This window comes from Habropoda laboriosa, unplaced genomic scaffold (assembly GCF_001263275.1).
Source record: "Habropoda laboriosa isolate 0110345459 unplaced genomic scaffold, ASM126327v1 scaffold92, whole genome shotgun sequence".
In the NCBI taxonomy this organism is placed as follows: Eukaryota; Metazoa; Arthropoda; class Insecta; order Hymenoptera; family Apidae; genus Habropoda; species Habropoda laboriosa.
Window position 1 is genome coordinate 3,413,930 of NW_017100268.1, and position 18,284 is coordinate 3,432,213.

The following is an 18,284-nucleotide window of genomic DNA, read 5'->3' on the forward strand; positions in this document are numbered from 1 at the left end:
AAAGAACTTCGTATCGCGCGCTCCGTAGAGCCGCGATGCCTGAGAAAAAGAGCGGACCGTCGTGATGACAACGAATGTTTCGTGGAGAAAGAAGGAAACAGTTTGGAAACGTTTTGAAATAACGAACGATTCTGGTTTCGTTGAAATTACGCGAATTCTGTGGCAGAAATGAAATTTCGCCTCGTTAATTTGATTAAATTCAACTCTCTTGTGTAATTAGCTTTTCGTAGAATCACGGAGTTTGAACGATACACGATTCTACGTGTAGGCTGTTGAACTGTTTGAAATGCGTTTTGGAAACTGCTCTCTGGAGCGTATTTGAGTATCCAACGAAAATAGAATTTTACGATTTCAACAAATTGTAAAAACGCGAAGTGAAATATACGGGAAATTCTAATTTAGCTGAAAAATTGGAAAACACGCGGAGCCGAAAATATTTCGAAATATCGAAATCGATACATCGTGCTTAAGTTCGAACCGTAACTATAACACTTAGAGTAATCGGTAAAGCGTGCAGTTTCCACTCAGGTTCAAATCCCATGGAACGATTCTAAATCATCAAGTTCGTACTTCTTATCCGTTCTTGACCAGAGTTCTACACACAATTCACGTAAATTTTTCCGTAGCGTGAGAATGGCCAGGCTAATTTGACGTAGCACCCGTATATCAGATAAAGCCGTGCGCGGACGTAAACCAGAAAATATCCGATTTGCAAAACCACGGTCTACGCGTGAGTATCTCTCAGTTATAGTGATAAAGCAGGGATTTTATGTACACACGCTGGTGGAACACGTTTTCAAGCAACGTGGGACTAAAATCGGACAATACCGCGCGCGAGCGAGCAAAGCGTTATGCTTCCGTGTCGCCTGTCTTTTCTACACACGTGTGCGCGTGTGTGTAGTACGTGGTTGATCCTCGATGTAGATACAACATGGTATGACATACCAGCTCCGTGCGTTGGGTGGATCGTCGATATTCTCGGGTGTTGTGTGGCGCTCGTAAGAGAGCCTCGTTCGTACGAGCTTGCGTTTCGCAATCTCCGAAGAAAAGACATATTATCGCGGCCGATTGTAGGCTGGCGTCGCCATGTCGTAGGCAGAGAGGCTATCTGGTCCGTGCTCGTTCGCCCGAAATGGACAGGCCGATGAGAGGAAAAGTATGCAACGGTTCTGTGCCGTTTTTGCTCTACACTTTTGCCTTCTTATATGGCGGCGCTCTTACAACGTGTCAGACGAGAAAATATCTCGGATAGGTATAGTCGGTGGAAGAAATATACGCGAGGTCGTAAATTCGGCTGGTCGAAATGTGTAACGATTCTTTCAGAATTTACTTTGAACCGTTCTCCTTGACGACAGGGACACTGTGTAAAAAATATTTTTGTACAGAGGAATTGTTTTTTAGCGTTTTTAATGTGGAAATGATGGAAACACCGAGACGAGTAGGTTTCTGGAATTAAATTTGTCCGATGGAATATGGAGTTAAATTAAATTGCACTGGAGAGGCGACTAAAGAGCGAAATTACTGTTATATATTAACGATTTGGTAAATAATTAGTGGAGGCATCCCTAGGACGCAGGTCTATGGACCGCCATAAATTGTTCGCCATATTCTAAAGGTCTCAGCAGCGAAGTAGTCTGAAAGAACCAACTTCTACCGAAGTGTTACAAGGTCTTGTGTAACATAAAAATGCACTATACACCGAAGAAAAATAGTTACATTCGTTAATACACGAATTCCAATTTTAATTAGTCAATTTCATCGACGAAACAAGCTCCGATTTGCTACTTCCTCGCAGAAAAAAGGCCTTCGAATGCAAAGGGTTAATGTAGACATACCAAAGCACGGGATTTTAGATCCTCATCTTCTCAAGATTCGATAAACTACGACATGAGAGCCGACCTTACGACCTTGCCATATTTCTTCCATCGACTATACGTTCCGCGCGTTCCCATAGAGGACACTGTGAATTCGTTGGAGAAGGCAAGAGACTCGGTCGTGTAAGAGGATGGTGAATTCGTTGAAATTCTTGCCGGCCAACCAACCGTAAGTAATATCGTGTACGAATTAATTGTGCGTTACATTATACCTCCGGTAGACCGTGAAACTTTTCGAGAGAAACGATTCGATATCGTTGAATCTAGTTAGGATTCGATGCCCCAATTCTGCCCGCTGCTTGTAATTAATAGGGTTGATTGAGTGTTACGAGATCCGGAACGTTATTGGATTTCTATGGATTTCAATTAATTGTGCCTTCCCTGGACGATTCCCATTCATCCGCCTGTATCAGTATCTAAACGTCTTTACTAGACGCAGTCGATAGACAGAGTTGTTAGATTGGCTGTCGTTATACCTCTCGGACGTTGTGTTGGAATATGAAAGAGTAGTATTTAAAATTACGCAAAGTGTCCTACATTATGCCTGCTAGTGTGAAGCAAAGCTAAACAATTATTCCGCTAAAGAAATTATTTAACCTTTGAATCTCGTAAAACGAACTGCTAAATGTAACTTAAATCACACGATACTCTCCGTGCAATCGTAACGAACTTGAGAACGGTAGTGTCACAGAGCTATGTTTAACAAAAAAATGCACAAAATTCGATCTGGAGAGATGGTACATACACTGGAGAGGTATCCAATTAGAGGTTATAGACTCGCAAATCGCCGCAAATTTATCGAATACACTGAGCCTTTAAGCTTTATCCCACTCTGTACCACCGCAAGAAACCGATACCTAAATACAAACTCGATCTTCAAGTCCAAGGCCTCGTACGTAGTCTCGAACGTGTTAAAAATAGTTGTCATCCGAGCACCAGAAGCTGCGATCATACTCTCTGCCCATGCTGCTACTTTCGATCCGCTGTTCGCCGAGTACAGTAAACGCTTCTCTCTCGTTTCTTTCGATCGTCTGGTTAGTTGAAAAATGCGTGAGACGTGTAAGAGGATTACAAAGGAGCAGGGAATAAAACGCGAAGGGTAACCGTGACGCTTTAAATTCCCTCGATTTCTTCTTCAGAAGTACGCGGCGCGATGCCAAGAAGAGTATATACATAGCGAGCAGTTCGAGGATTTCGGAAAACGCTCGCTGGAATTCTCGCGGAAAATGCGAATTCCTCGGCAGCTAGTTGAGAAATGAGATATACGAGAGGCGCGCCAGATTTTCCGCCCGAGACCGCCGCTCTCGAGGACACCGAATAACAAAGTCGTACACACGCAGGCGAGTCCGCAAGGATGAGGGAGTGGGATTTTTCTGTCGTCTTATTTGCATTGCGTCACTGCGCGCCGCGATTGAATATTTAAACAAGTGGATCGTTCTTTCGTCCAGCTGCGTGTTTCTCGCGCTTCTGAACGAACTGCTTGAACGCTGCGACCTATGGTGTAATTTTAATGTAAAATAATTGCCTTGTCGTGCTTCGCTGTACATTTGCATTATCCAACAGGAACAAGTGGATCGCTCGAAACAGCTACTTTTCGCTGTTAAAATTTGCAACAATAATGACAACAGCTGGGGTGAAATACTTGCACCGGTGAATGGTCGTGATCGTGCCATACCGGTTCGACCGTTCGCTGAATTAATCCGTAAGAAATGTTTAAGATTACGCGAAATCGCGGGACGCGCGCCAACCATCGTTATTGAATAAATTTCTGAGTTTAACGGTCGGCGAAGCGGGCATTATTAAGCAACGGTAGCGTGATTTTACGATTATCCCGTCTTTATAGCGTTCTCTATTCTTCCAGATGGCAGACCGACCGTGTGTGTACCGGTCTCGTAGCAAGTCGTCCGGCGTGTGTATCGAGCATAACGAAACTAGCGTAAAATAATTGCACGACGATCTGAAATTATCGCTTTTACGTGTCACCGTTGCTCTCGAGAGGAGAGCAGCCGCCGGTAAGGGCTCTTTGCTGGCCGTCACGGTGACACGACTGGGGGGAGGGAGGAGGTTCCGACCGTCATAAATATTAATAATGTAACGTTGAGTAAATTGATCGTCGCGCGAGGCCAACAGTCTTAATAAGGCCACCTACTATTACGGATCACCGGTAATGCCCTCGATTACGGGTATCGGCGAAAGAAGAGGAGCCTTAAGATTCTTCACAAGTCTCTACAAGCGTTTGCAATTAATTCGCCGATGCTCACCTCGACAGCCGGTGCGCGCCCCATTAAAATTCCCCGCGGGCTTGCGCAACTTGCTTTCGAATCTCTCTCTCTCTCTCTATCGCGATGCTGCCCGAGAGAACGATTTTCGAACAACGAGACGGTCCTTTGGATGAAATCGTACACACAGGTGAATCTAAAAGAGAGAGAAAAATCGACGCAGAGAGGACTTCTCCGCGCGGTTGAAAGCTATTTATACACGCGCGTGGATTCGAGAACGAGAACCGAGTTGTATCCTACGATTTACGTAGCAGATAGCCCCGTATGAGGCAAGGCCAGTTTCCTGTTAAATAGATTTTTTTAATCGAGCAAAAGTTCGGTGATAGCGGGGAGTGGTTACAGGGACGCTTAACAGCCGCTCGCCTCTCTGCATCATTGTTTCTCACTGCCCACTTAAACGGTACGTGTTTGCACAGTGCATACCGGGTGTTCGTTGCGTCACGCGTTACGTGCGCGTTAGAAAAGCTGGCCTAATGGGCAAATAAGCGACTGACATTTCGTTCGAAAGTCACTTTTGCCTCTGAATAATTCATAATCGAAAGTGAGTACACGGGGGAATTATCGAATATCGCGGTCGTCCTTTATAAATTCCGTCGTTTCGAAACCGATTCCCTCTAGAACGAACGGAACAAACAAATAAATAACAGGCGTGAAAAAACGAAGGAATAATCTTGTGGAAATAGATGGGTGTAGTGTTTCTGTCAGGTTATTCATATTCACCCAGTATTTGCATTCCGGTTTATAAAAGAGGCTTTAAATATCTCTCCCCTACTCCATGTCCAAGTGTCTCCCATTCAATTCACGCATAAATACACACCGTTTGTTTGCCCCGTTCTTTTTTAAACCGGCGCACGTAATTGTGCAATTCACGCACTCGATAACCCCGTTTAATCGATTCACGTATATACGGACACAGACGTGGTGAACGGTGTCCGTGGTTAGCCCGCATTCTTGCACAGCGAATATAGGCAGATATCCAAAGGGTCCGTGGAAGAGCGCGGCGTATTCCACGTATATGCGATATATATTTCGGCTGGAAGGGACGTTAGCTCGTGAAAGAAGGAAAGACAGAAGGCCAGCGCCAACCAGCGACGCCGCCCTCCTGCTGGACACACACGCATTCCGGTGCCGCATTCGCGGGAACCTGGCGAGGCTGGCTGGCTGGCTGGCCGGCTGGTCTGTCTGAATTTTTCTCCGCGGACAAGCGCAACGCTTTTACTGAAACAATGTGGAAAGGCAAGGTTCCAGGCCGTTACCGTGCCTCCTTCTCGATAGATTAATGTATCATATCGTGTTACATTGGCTATAGCACGCGAATTCCCGAGCGATCCGCTCCTTTTTCCGCCTTTTTTCTTTTTCCCCTAGTTTCTCTCTCCACGTGTGATCTCACGATACCGCGGATGGTGATTCGAGTACCGTTCGATCGGGTCGCAGCCTCCGGTAATTCGTTTGATAATGTATACTCCCCGAAGGTTGGGTCGAAGTAACTTTTCAGACGGTAGTTTAATTTACGACGGTAATTTGCTTTCCTGTTCGTCGCTTTTTTCCTCTACCTTGGATCTGTTTAATTTATGCGCGAGAGATTGGCCGTTGGAGACACCGATTTAGAAGTGACGAGACTGCATTTACGCGAGATGAATGAGTCAGCTGGAGACGTGCCGGTCGATCGTGGCGATTTATCGCCAGGGAATGCGCGTTTACATGCGTCTCGTGTCTCGCCTCTGTTAAGCTAGAAGTAACGAACAGTCATTGTCTATTTCGGTTTCGATCACATTTATCCGAGACGTACGTATTTACGTTACAATGGATGTTAAACTCGACGATGTAACAGTACAACTGCGTCAAACCTGAATACCACCGGGTGTCTATGATCTGCTTACTCCGTAACGCAGACACGTCGAATTCCACAAGTGTCTAATTAACAGTTCGCAACATCGGATGAACGTCATCGAACGTTAACGCCTTCTTTGACTCGTAACCTAACTACAGTTTGCATCTTGTCAGATTTCTTTCTATTTGATAAACGACAATTATATCGTGCTTGAAAAATTCTAAATATACAAACAGCAGAGCGATTCGGTGACAGCGTAGGAGAAATCGTGGCGAGGTAAATGAACGTAAAGAATTTCGTGGCTGGAGAGTGCCGAACTTACCTGACCGACACGAAGCGCCACCAGGACCAGGCACAGTACCGACACAAGCGCACTGGAGAACGCGTGAAAATTGGTCCTTCTCACTGGCATTTTTGGCGGAGTGCGTGCCACACTGAACGACCGACTGCGGAACGTGTCACGTTCTTGCCAAGGCTCTTTCTATCAGCCAGACTCACGTCACATTTTCGTTATTTCCCGAGAACAGTCTCATGGTATCGCACGCTTCTGTTCCAAAGAAGTGGTGATCCGACGTTTCGAGGCGGCCACGCGGTACGCTGTTCCCCGTGCGACAGCGGTAGCGCGGACGTTGTTCGTTTGCACGTTTCCGTTTAAGCGAGTCCCCCTCGTGGACGACGTCGACGAAAACCCGATGACTCGTTCGTTCAGGAGAACTGGAAGCGAATGTTATACTGGCGCAATAATGACTGTTCCTCCTGAGCTGCCCCCAGGGACGCTCAGGTGTTCCGAGTTTTTGGTGGGGATAGATCGTGCCGCAGCGGCCATTCCCTTTTCATCCGATGTGTATGCGATCCACGCATTCATGTCTCCGGATTCAGCGATGAGCCGCCGCTGTTTCCCGTGGTTCCGTCGCGAGGCCAGCACTGTGCACGCGGTTCGTCGTTCAGGTAGAGATTCGCTTTACCGACGCGTCTGGGGAATTTCAGAACGTTCGAGAACGTTCCTCCGAAGGAACTCCGTACTCCATTTTTCACTAGGGGTTGACCTTAATTCGTAGAACGTGAATTTCTTTTCTTTTTTTTTAATATTCTGAACATTTCTTTTTACTATTTGCGTTTAATTAAGGGAGTATGTATGCGTGGAAGGAAAAGGTTTTCAGTTCGAAATGGAAGGATTGACACGGTTTTTTGAGAGACGCTCGGTTTAAATAGTCAGGCGCTGGGATATTGACTGGGAAAACGGTGCATCCGCTTTAAAGCTTGAATTTTTAAAATCTTTATCGCTGCGCGAAAGATTGCTTATCGCCGCTTTTTGAATACTTCAACGGACGTTTATCCGTTGTAGTTGTGTGGAATTTTGCATGTGTCGGTAATGCTCGAAGAATAATAATGGACAAACGATTCAATAGATATTGATTGAACGAAGATTGCAGGAATTACAGGACTGCCGATAGTCGCGACGCTTGCAAAGGTATTGTCGCGGTGCCTCGTAAGTTGTCACAATGCGGACAAAGGCGAATATCGGAGACAAAAGGTAGCTTATAGGATGTTTCATTCGTTATTCATGGATGATACGAATGACCATTCAAGACACTGTCGACATCTTTGCAAATGTATAGTACGAGACGTAACGCGATTAGTGTTAACGACGTTCCAACGATTACGTGATTAGATTATCCACGAATTTCGACTAATTAAACCAATTACGTCTTCTAACATCCAGCGATTATCTACGACGTAATGCGGTTGCAAGCTGTACTCAAAGGATACTGGTTCAGAGCTGTCAATTACACAAATTAAAGCTACACCTGATCGAAAATTACACCAAATGTCGTTTCTCGTGTCACGTGCTAACGCTTTTTCACCTGTTCAGAGAGTGCAGCGATCTTTTAATTGGTCCTTCGAGGGGGGTAAAGGTGTCAGCGGTTTACAGACGAAATAAAATTAACCGGTGAAGGGGACACACTTGTCGTGATTCACATTTCCTTACGTAACGAGGTGAGACGTACTTACGTCTGACGCGGAGTACCGACAGGAAGAATATAATCTTAATGAAAATCCACACCGGTCGTCTCACCTTTGAAACTTTTCACTCCGGAAAAATGTTCGCGACCCAGTTTCCCCATAGAAAATGCTGTTGCACGTTTTACCTCGGCACAGAGAAAGAGAGAAAGAGAGAGAGAGAAGAAGAAGAAGAAAAGCAAGAGGAGAAAGAAAAAAAGCGGCGAAAGGGGGTGGAAAAAAAATGGGAGAACGTCGTCTCTCCGCGAGATGAATACTATCTCGCACCTAAAGTAATACGCAAACGCCGAGATTGTTATGAATATTAATCCCATTGTGTACCTGGAGGAACATTTGAAGCGTCGCAGTTGCTAAACGCGGACAGAGGCCCACCGGGACAATGAAAATTTCACTCGGTGGAGAAAGAAGGGTAGATTCCGTCGTTCCGCGTTTTTTCATACGTTACCGAGCTCCGGGGTGTTCGCCTAACCAGCGCAGTTTTCAAACAATAGAAAATTCTATCTCCCGAAAGATTTCAAAGTACGATCTCCATAGGCACAAAAGCTCCGTAAGTGCAACGCCGAGGAATCATGAATAACTGGGTCGCTGCATTAATTCTTTTATGCAGGCCCCGACGTTGCTGTGGAACGTAAAGCCGGTCGAGTGGTCTGCCAACGAGAAACCGGGAAATCAACGTCTCTCTCTCTCTCTTTCTCTCTCGTTACCCGCTCTCTGTAATTATTACAATATCGGAGCGAGAGAGAGAGAGAGAGAGAGAAAAAAGAAGAACCTCTGCCTGTCTATCGCAAAATACAAAAATAGTATTCCACGGTTTCGTTCCCTAGGGTTACGTCCCTTTTTCGTCCTCGAAAGAGGGCTAGGTTTGTCGTGGTTGAATTTTCCAAAAAAAAAAAGAAGAAAAAAATCGTACCCCTATCGAGTGAGAGAGAGAGAGAGAGACGAACGAATGGAAGTAGCACCATAGGAAAACCCCCCAGATGTATCGGTTAGTTGCAAAGCACAATCACGTAACCAGCGTGTAGCCTGACGTTTCATCTTCAGTCGGCCAGCAGGTGGAGCGTGTTTGATGTGCATCGAACGACGTCACCCTGTACAAACACGAGAACCGGGACCGGGCATATCGGGAAACACAGGGGCTCGTCCCTTTTTCCCCTTGTCGTTAGCTCGCGACACAACATGGAGGGGATGATAAGGTGGACGCAAGCGCGAACCTATCGACCAGCAAACCCTCCGGGTAACACCCTCGCGATCCTCGGCCGAGGCTCACTGCTTCACCGGCAAACTAGTGGGTAGTACACGCACGCGACACAGGTGAGTACTCAGCTTCTCGTACCTTGTCTTCTAAGTGTAATAATCTAAGTTAGAAAGTTAAGGGGAGAATTCGATGTAATTAAGATTCTTATCGATTCGAAGGTTATCTCCAGGTCAAGTGAATTTGGGTTACGGATATTTTCCTTTTTTTTTTTTTTTTTTTCGTTAATCTAAGTTAGAAAGTTAAGGGGAGAATTCGATGTAATTAAGATTCTTATCGATTCGAAGGTTATCTCCAGGTCAAGTGAATTTGGGTTACGGATATTTTCCTTTTTTTTTTTTTTTTTCGTAGGGGAGAACGATCGTTCTTTTCTTCTCGATACGATAATTTGGTGCTCGTTGGTACCGTTGTCGGCGTGGACACTCGGTTGGAGTCGAAACGGTCACAGTGTGGTAAAATGGAATGGAGAATTGATTTTTCAGTCGGAGGATATTTTTTTATGCTCCTTTGTCATGCTAGCGGGGGGATTAAATAGATAGTCGATATCGTCTATTCTCGATGGAACGAAGCTGAGGTACTCGTGATGTTTCCAACCTTTCACCGTAAAGATTTGGTCAGATAGGTGTTTCATTAATGGCAGAGAAGGTATTTCACGGAGAGATCGTAGGATAGTGATTGATAATTCGTCGTTTCGTCGGGTAGATACGATGTTGGCCAAGACCGTATTCCGTTTAAATTTACGCGGGAGCTGATAAACGCAACGGTACTATGTTGATCGATGAGTACGCGATAGTAGTTTATGGTGTGCACCGAGTGACGTGCTTGTTCACGCGGCTACGGTGAGTGTTATTTTCACGTGACGTCTCGATTCTGTGAATTTCGTCTCAGTGTCTCTTATCAACCCCTCCTCGTTCTTCAATTCGATTTACCAAAGAACAATATCTATGCACGATTAAAATTAAAAATCCATCGCAACAGAATTTAACAAACTCTACTGTTACTTAGATTTACGCATCAATTACAACAATAAATAGAATAAATTCATTTTAGTAAAGTCACATGTTGTATCAAGTTTGAAAAAGGATCGTTTGGTAGATTACAGAACTACGCCCATTTTATACAATGAAAAGCTAGATTCTTGCCGGTTCAGATGAACGAAGCACAGATATTTCTGTAGATGGACATTTTTTATTAGTCGTAATTGATCAGTGACGGTAAGTACTTTCCAATTTTTGTAATTCTACCCGTAGATGCACGTTTCTGTGTGCGCAGCTTTGGGCGGTCAATGCGCCTGCCCTTTCCTAACACCTAGGGACTCTTCCATCATCGATTATTACTAGAGTCTAAGCTAAACCCCCTAGAGATAACGCGAGCAATACAAATCCATGAAAGTATCGATATACAAAGAGTATCAACATTTGTCTACCTCCGCTAAATTACGAAAAACGCATTAAATAAATGTGTTTCTACATTCGCTCGTACGAATTAAGTACGCAGTGTTCTACGTCCAGTTTCGTCAATATTTGAACGAAAGGGCGCGCCACGAAATCTATCGATTCGAAACTTTCTATCCTTTCGTCGACGATTCGGGACTCCGCGACGGCGTTCAAATTGAAAACAATCGTGGAGCTCCGTTAATCGATCGGCGTCGAATTTCCGGTTCCCTTTAAATCAGTAATTAAATTACGCCCAACGAAGCGAGATACCTCGTGACGGGGTGAAAAAGTTTCAGAAGGTCACGGAGAGAGGGAGAGAGGAAAGAAAATCGAAGAAACTGGGATGGAAATTCGCCGGGGGAAGACGTGAAATTTGTCGTGGGCTGATTTGAAATTCAATTAAGGGATCCGTGGCATTAATTGAACGCAGACAGTTCGCCAAGCTGTCATGCGCAGCGGTGAACACGGCGTTGGTTCAAAGTTTCCCGAGCGTCGTTGATTGGAAAATGCGAAGACAGGCCCCTGGAACTTGCAACTTCCATCGAGGAAACTTTTCTTCCACGTTTCTTTCCAACTTTTCGCGATCCAACTTCTCTCTCCGTCTTCCGTAACTTTCATCTAAACGGCGCTGCTTCGTGAGACAGCGTGTAGCAGGTGTACGAGCAACGGCACACTCTAATTTCGAGGAATGTCAATTGCTCCGAGCAACGAACGGCACTCTTACTCGCGGAGAATTCGCCTTCGTTTAATACCGCTTCACGTACAAAAGTTTCCACGAGGTGGTAACCGGTTATCGGACTGTCGATTCGACGATTGCAGGTGGGGAATTCACGGGAGGAATTCTCGAGCGAAACTGTGTGAAAAATCCTCCAGCGTGTTAAGTCACGCTGCGCGGTATCGATCAGCGGAATATCAAGCTCTACTTTTGCTGTGCTAAATTTCTGCGACGGGTCTCCATCTCTCGCGCGCTCCGAGTGCCGCTCGCGTGGACGTTTTTATCATGCACCTCGCACGAGAGACGTCGTTGTTCTTCGTTAAGAACGTACGGGTTTAATTATAGAGCTGGTTGCAGAAGAAAATAGGGACAGAACGGAGTTTCTTCTCGTTTTACATGGCGAGCGTGTTTCTATATGGTTCGATAAGCTTTTTTATATTGTTTCAAATAGATTAGTGTCTTGGAGGAGAGGATATAGCGGATGAATCGAGGATAACGCTTTGTCCTTTCTTCTATAGTAAGACATTATCTCCTTTACGTAATCAGTACAGCGTGCGCCATTACGTAAGGGATGTTTATAAAGTACGACCATTAACCCTTTGGACATCGATTGAATTCCAAGGGATCTTCCGGGTGAATTTAATCCTTGATTAGAGACCGCTTGGCTAAAAGATGAGTCTGAATTTTTATCACTATTGTAATCGTGTGGAGAATTTTAGAAGCTCTGGTGACAGAGTACCCTCGATTTGCAATAAACAGAAATTCATTAACATACAAATATACATCAATAAATAAAATTTCTAATCCATCTAGACGATAGAACAGAATTTCTCTAAAAAGAACACTCGATTCAAATTCGTCAAAAGCACCCTTCCGTCTGATTTTACTTTCGCGACAAACCAACCACTCTCTCGATTCCACGAAGATCCCCTCGTCGCGTGAAAAAGTTCATCTGTAACTAACCATCGATCACCGTTCTTCCCATTCGCAGATTTCAACTTGGATTATTTAGTTTCTCCTTCCTCACCTCTCTTATTTCATCCTTTCCTTTCGGATTACCTTACGTTCAAGTCTTATCCCGCAAATCTACTTGGCAAAGTGAAGAAAGAAAGGAAACGGGGACGCACGTATCACCGAATCGGTCGAACGTCGTCGAGCAGAGCCACGTCCAAATACACGCACCCTCCGCCCCCGTTGCCGCCCCGTGACGACCACCTGGAGAACACGAGGATCGTGGCGTACGCGAGAGATCACCCGTGCGGCCAACCAGAAGCCTGCGGTTTTCGTGAGGGGGACGAGGTCGGAGTTAAACCAGCAAGATTACCGGCCGCGGCGGTTGCGCCAAATACTGTGGTACAGCTCCTTCACCCGGCAACATTTCATTCTCCAGCTTTCGACAGTCCTTCACCTCCAATGTTAACTACCTGAAACGGAGGTGAGTGCCTGACATGTTCTGTCGAACCGCGAGACAACAGAAGCCTCTGTCTCTTAACGTTTGCATGCTCGATAACACATTTGCATCGATGGAATTCTTTGGAACTTTCCCTTCTGCCCAGGCTCGACAGACTCGAGGAATTTCGAAAGCGAAAGTTGAGATGTGTTGAGATCTCTCTCAGACGAGATGTCTTCTTTCCTTCTCTCCTATCTTTTTAGAAATAATTCGCTCGAGTGTTGCGCCGAGAAGCTACGCGGAAAATATTTGTCTTCTCGTCGAGCTTTCGTGAAGAAAAAGAAAATCTATGGTTTACTTCAGCGCCGGTGAGAGATTAGCATCTCTCTGTTAGCGAGGAAAATCGTCACTTTGTCCCGTGTGTACATCGAGGATGCTTAAAACTGTGCGCAGAGTAGCTTGGAGCCGTGTACATGTGAGACAAAAGAGTTTTTTTCGGGTCGTCGGACGACAGATGCTCCGCAGAGGAGCGCATTTGTCGCGCCGCGTCCTTTCATCGAAGCCGTAGACGGTGCAACATAATAGCGGGCTAAAATAATGAACGGCTATCTTGATACAAAGTTGGCCCGGAGGCGCGTCTGTATTTTCGAAGCGGCGATGCGTCGTTTAATATCCACGCGGTTTAAATTGCCCGTTCAATTAACCGTGGGCAGGCTATCTGATTTATCCATTGAACTATAATTAACAACGGCGTTCGAGATTCGCGGGACGCGAAACGGTAGGCCGGTAATTTTCAACCCTTTATTACCCCCGTGTCCTCTATCATTCAATTAAGCCCAACCCATTTTTAACGTTAACTTAATTATCCTTCCGGACGAGAGACGAAAGTAAAGGGAGAGGAAGAGAAGCGATAAGTTTCCAAAAGTATCTCGATGTTCTCTATTCACGTTTCGTGCAAATCTCGATGTGCTGCATGCAAATTTTGTCTCGAGAGAACGCTTTTTCGCATCTCTGCAACATTCCAGCCTGAAGCCTTAAAAAAAACGCACACACACACACACACTTTCGATATCGACGCTATTCAACGACGTGAAAAAGAGCCATACACAACATGCACACACACACACACTTTCGATATCGACGCTATTCAACGACGTGAAAAAGAGCCATACACAACAATCTCACAGTTTAATCATAGTCCACGTTTAGCATCATTTCTAGATACCAACGAATCACGTGCTCGAATGTTTAAGAATACTCTAAGCTTACCAATGTGTCGCATTCCATGTCGTCACGGTTTTACCACGAGTCGTTGTACCAGACACGGAAAAATCGGGAACCTGTCGACTGAGAAAAATCGTCATTTTCAACGTAGCAAAAGCACACGAGCCGCTGGCTCTCTCATCGAGCCGCATTTCACGCGAAGCCAACGCAACCTGGCTACACGTATTCCGCCCTCCCTCGTAAAAACAGAGGGGAAAAAAAAGCAGGGGGCATCAGAAGCGAATACGTCGTCGCCGTCGTCGTCGTCGCACATCCCGTGTCACGCATGCAAAACCAGCAAAAAAACAGCAATCGTCCATCATCGCAGACGCGCCATCTTTACGCCACATACTAGTTCCGAGCACTTGGCTGTTCGATGTGTGCATTGTTATACGAAAAAAAAAAAAGTGCAATGAAAGAATCTATACGAACGTGCAAGCAATAAAAAGTATGAGAATGCCAATGAAACTAAAGAATTGCGTGAAATCAGGGGACGATCCGACCGATTACCACTATCACGACCACCACCATAGTTTGTCTTCTAGGTTCTCGTCAGGAGACTTGAGCTCGGAGTTCGACGATGAACCAAGCACAGACTCCGGGGTGGCCTCCATGGCCAGGGATTCGTCCCAACCGTATCAAGGGGTGCCAGAGCGGCCGTTGCAGTCTCAACCGACTCCAGTCCCGCCGGCAAGTCAGCCACCGGTACCAGGAGCACCGCCGCCTGGACCACCGCAACCCGTCGGCGGTGATCTCAGCCTGAACCTGAGACCCGGATCGAGAACAACCAGTGCCCCCTCCTCGCCGGCAAAGACACGGGAAAGTTTGTTCCAGAGAGTGCAGAGTTTGACTGGAGCTGCTCGTGACCAGGTTGGAATTTTTTAATTGGACGATTTGATTAGCGAGAGTAGATTTGTGAGGATTGAACACCTTAACGCTGATGCTCGTGTCTTAGACTTGCACAATTCGTCCTCCAGACTTCTTTCACTTCTCGTGTTCCGCTGTTCTTCCTATTCTACTGAAAAATCGATGTCGCAGCATTGCAAATAAATGGGAAACTTATTTCTAAAAAACGTTAAATCTCGTTTTTAAAAATAAGAAAAGTGCATAAATATCGAATATTTTAAGCAGATGAAATAATTTTCTTCTCCATGCATTCAAATCACTTACACAGAAAGCGTAATATTAAAAAAGCGGGAAAAATAAATTTATCCTCATCGAGACAAAAATTTGTACCGAAGGTACGATAACTTCCATGATTAAATTTCATCTCGGATTTAAACATAATCTACACGTAGGCGGCCATTTTTGTACGGTAGCGCTCCCATATGTGAAATGTACCTCCCAAGAAAGTGACGTGAACTGGATTTGGGGCTGAAATTACGTTCTTGCATGTTCTACGCGATATATAGCCTTTCCAATGCTTTCGAAGAAATACGTGGGCATTCGCGTGTCCGAGATGCCATCAATCTCTTCGGTATGCATTATCCTGTTAAAAAGAGTATACCTGTCTGTGAACGTTTCTCGTTTACATTGTACTATAAACATAGCCTTAAAAAGAAAGTATAATACGTACCGATGAAACTTTTTCAATTTAATAATTTCCACTTGCTTATTTTCATCTCTCTTCTATACACTTAGACTAATTGCAAGAGAAAGCAGCTACGTGATTAATTATGTACAATTTCGATTGCAATCAGGGTGCTTCTATTTTGGGAGCAGCGGTGTCAGGAGCGACCAGAGGACCTTCTTACAGTAAAGATCGATGTTTCACGTTATTGGTGATCGACGACCAGAACACCGACTGGAGCAAATATTTCCGGGGTCGCAGGCTTCACGGCGATTACGAGATCCGCGTGGAACAAGCGGAATTTCGGGAATTGTCGTTGACTGCGAGCGAGGCTGGCACTGTCGTCTCTATGGCGGTTTATCGAAACGGAACCAAAGTCATCCGGTACGTTATCACTTCAACTTTCCCACTCTTTATCCCCCGATTTTTTCGCATATTTATAAACAAAGAGAAAAATTCTGTCGATAGATCCTTCAAGCCTGATTTCGTCCTGATACGACAGAATCTGAAAGACGCCGGAGAGGACTACAAGAATCTTCTTCTCGGTTTAATGTACGGCGGTGTTCCGAGCGTTAACAATCTCACCGCAATTTATAACTTCCAGGTAAGCACTCCAGTCGACGTAACAATTCTCGCGGAAGCACCGGGAATAAGAAGAACGATTAAGAAGTTGGGGTTATATCTGGGAGAGAATGGAGTTTCTTAATCGAGCTTCTTCTTCCAGGATAAACCTTGGGTGTTCGCGCATCTATTGGGACTTCAGCGTCGTTTGGGAAAGGATAACTTCCCTTTGATCGAACAAACTTACTATCCTAATCACCGTGAAATGGTGAGTAACTGTAGATTTTTGTGATAAAAGTGTGTGTCTTTTTGGTCCTTTCAACGAGTTCGTGTATGGAAAGAAGGAATATGCGTTTCTCGTTTATTTCCCATCGTTCAAGTATCATAATACTTACAAAAGTTATCAAATGGAAGAACTAAGGCTAACATATATCGTTTCGAGTTACGTTCTCGTGCTAGGAAATGCCAGCTAACTTCCGTTTGTACTAAAGTTCTACCCATGTGCAGGGTTCCGGTGTATCTCGTCGATGTCGACGAGGAAACGAATATGCAGTTCGCAGTTTAGAGAACCTAACTTGATCGGAACATTTCTACAACTTCGTACATTTCTCTGTGTAGCGAGACAACGTGATCGTTGTTCAATCAAAATTATACTTCTTCGTGTTTCGTTCTTTTCTCAGTGTTGCGGAATCTTTTCATGAAAAGAAAACAGTCGACGTATTCGGAGACTTGTACGAAGCTTCTCTATAAAATTAAATACGATTTTAGTAATTTCTTATGTAAGAAAGGACAAGGCTACGTAAAATGAGAATAATTTAACAAATGCAATAATATACATCAAATAGCCTAATATGTACAACTAAAGAGACGGCCAATCGATGCTGAAAGCGCGCCTGCAATTTCAGATTTCCCTAAAAAAATCAGTCGATTTACAGTTGCAGTCGAGCTTGTCGAACGACTCGATCGTACGAAACGAGGTTAGTAGCTGGTGGCTACTCTTGCCGTGGAGGCGGTGATAATAATTTCAACGAGACTCGTTTTCTGAAACGAATCCTGAAACATCCATTCGTCGATGATTCCAACGTGAATAAATTAACTCGTCGAGTTAAACGTTTGTTGTCGAAAACGCGGGGCAATTTTAGCGGCGAATGAAATAAATAGCTGCAACGACGACCAATTGACATGGCGTAGCAAACGAAAGAGAAGGAAAAAAAGGTTCGTTTACGTTACAAATGCAACCTCGAATCGTGGAGAAAAAGTAATTTATCCATGGAAATGCAAGCAGTGTCGAGAGTTCGTCGGATTATATTGTACCCGTTGAACAGAGAAACGGGGCGATCTCTCCCCAAAAAACAGCACAAACAACAGCCGTCGCGTGTACGATTTTTTTTCTCAACCGTTCAATTTGCTGCTTCGTGTTTAATTAACGAACAACTTTTGTACTCGTCCACGCACAACCACCCGATATAATACTTCTGACGGAACGCAACAATAAATAGAGTAGTATGTCGCGGTGCAGAAAAATGGAGAACGTCGCGTTGTCGAGAAATTAATGCCTCGCTTTTTCTTCGCAAAAAACTTCTTTCTTCGAAAACTCGTTCAATTAGCACACGCGTCGTTTACTTCGACGATCGGTTTAAACGAAGTCGAACGGAAGAAGCATTAATTTGTCGACTTGTTTCAACGCTGTTCACCGCACACACACACACAAACACGCGCGCGCGTTTCACACACGAAAGAAGAAAATCTTGCGGTGTGGATCTAGCGCGAGCGACAGATTTTACAACGGGCATAGAGCAAATCGAAGCGTGTGCTACGTGATCTGGCACGAGCAACGTCGAATTCTCGTGAACGATCTTTACTTTTTGTTTTTTTGTTTTTTTTTTGCTTGTTTTTATTTTTCGTTTCAATCGAACAACTCTAACCCGGAACGGAGTTTAGAGTTCTCGCGTTCTTGCTTCTGTTGGGTCAGTTGTTTCTGCTGGTACTCCTTGATGCAGTTCTTGTACGGTACAGAGTGGAACCAAGAACATCCGCCTGATATTGGCCTGCAGATACCATAATTCGTCTGGCAATTCTCCGGGCCAGGTC

At 44.9% G+C, this 18,284-nt stretch overlaps 3 protein-coding genes across 5 annotated transcripts in view; 1 reads left to right on the top strand and 2 right to left on the bottom strand.

The window, feature by feature from the left end:
- Positions 1–6,709, bottom strand: part of LOC108573436 — a 25,980-nt gene extending 19,271 nt beyond the window's left edge. The window contains exon 1 of the mRNA XM_017935885.1: positions 6,307–6,709. Within this exon, the coding sequence (XP_017791374.1) occupies positions 6,307–6,396 (90 nt within the window). The 5' untranslated portion in view covers positions 6,397–6,709. The remainder of the gene's footprint in view (positions 1–6,306) is intronic.
- Positions 6,710–12,737: 6,028 nt separating this feature from the next.
- LOC108573424 (synapsin) overlaps positions 12,738–18,284 on the top strand; it is a 36,027-nt gene continuing 30,480 nt past the window's right edge. The window contains exons 1-5 of one of the 2 annotated variants that reach the window (XM_017935868.1): positions 12,738–12,844; positions 14,596–14,932; positions 15,763–16,016; positions 16,101–16,236; positions 16,357–16,461. In XM_017935868.1, coding sequence (XP_017791357.1) covers positions 14,675–14,932; positions 15,763–16,016; positions 16,101–16,236; positions 16,357–16,461 — 753 coding nt within the window. In that variant the 5' untranslated portion in view covers positions 12,738–12,844; positions 14,596–14,674. The remainder of the gene's footprint in view (positions 12,845–14,595; positions 14,933–15,762; positions 16,017–16,100; positions 16,237–16,356; positions 16,462–18,284) is intronic. The other variant, XM_017935869.1, reaches the window with a different exon arrangement.
- LOC108573425 (metalloproteinase inhibitor 1) overlaps positions 17,568–18,284 on the bottom strand; it is a 24,717-nt gene continuing 24,000 nt past the window's right edge. Inside the window, exon 5 of one of the 2 annotated variants that reach the window (XM_017935870.1) lies at positions 17,568–18,284. This exon is cut by the window's right edge and continues 70 nt beyond it. In XM_017935870.1, coding sequence (XP_017791359.1) covers positions 18,100–18,284 — 185 coding nt within the window. In that variant the 3' untranslated portion in view covers positions 17,568–18,099. The other variant, XM_017935871.1, reaches the window with a different exon arrangement.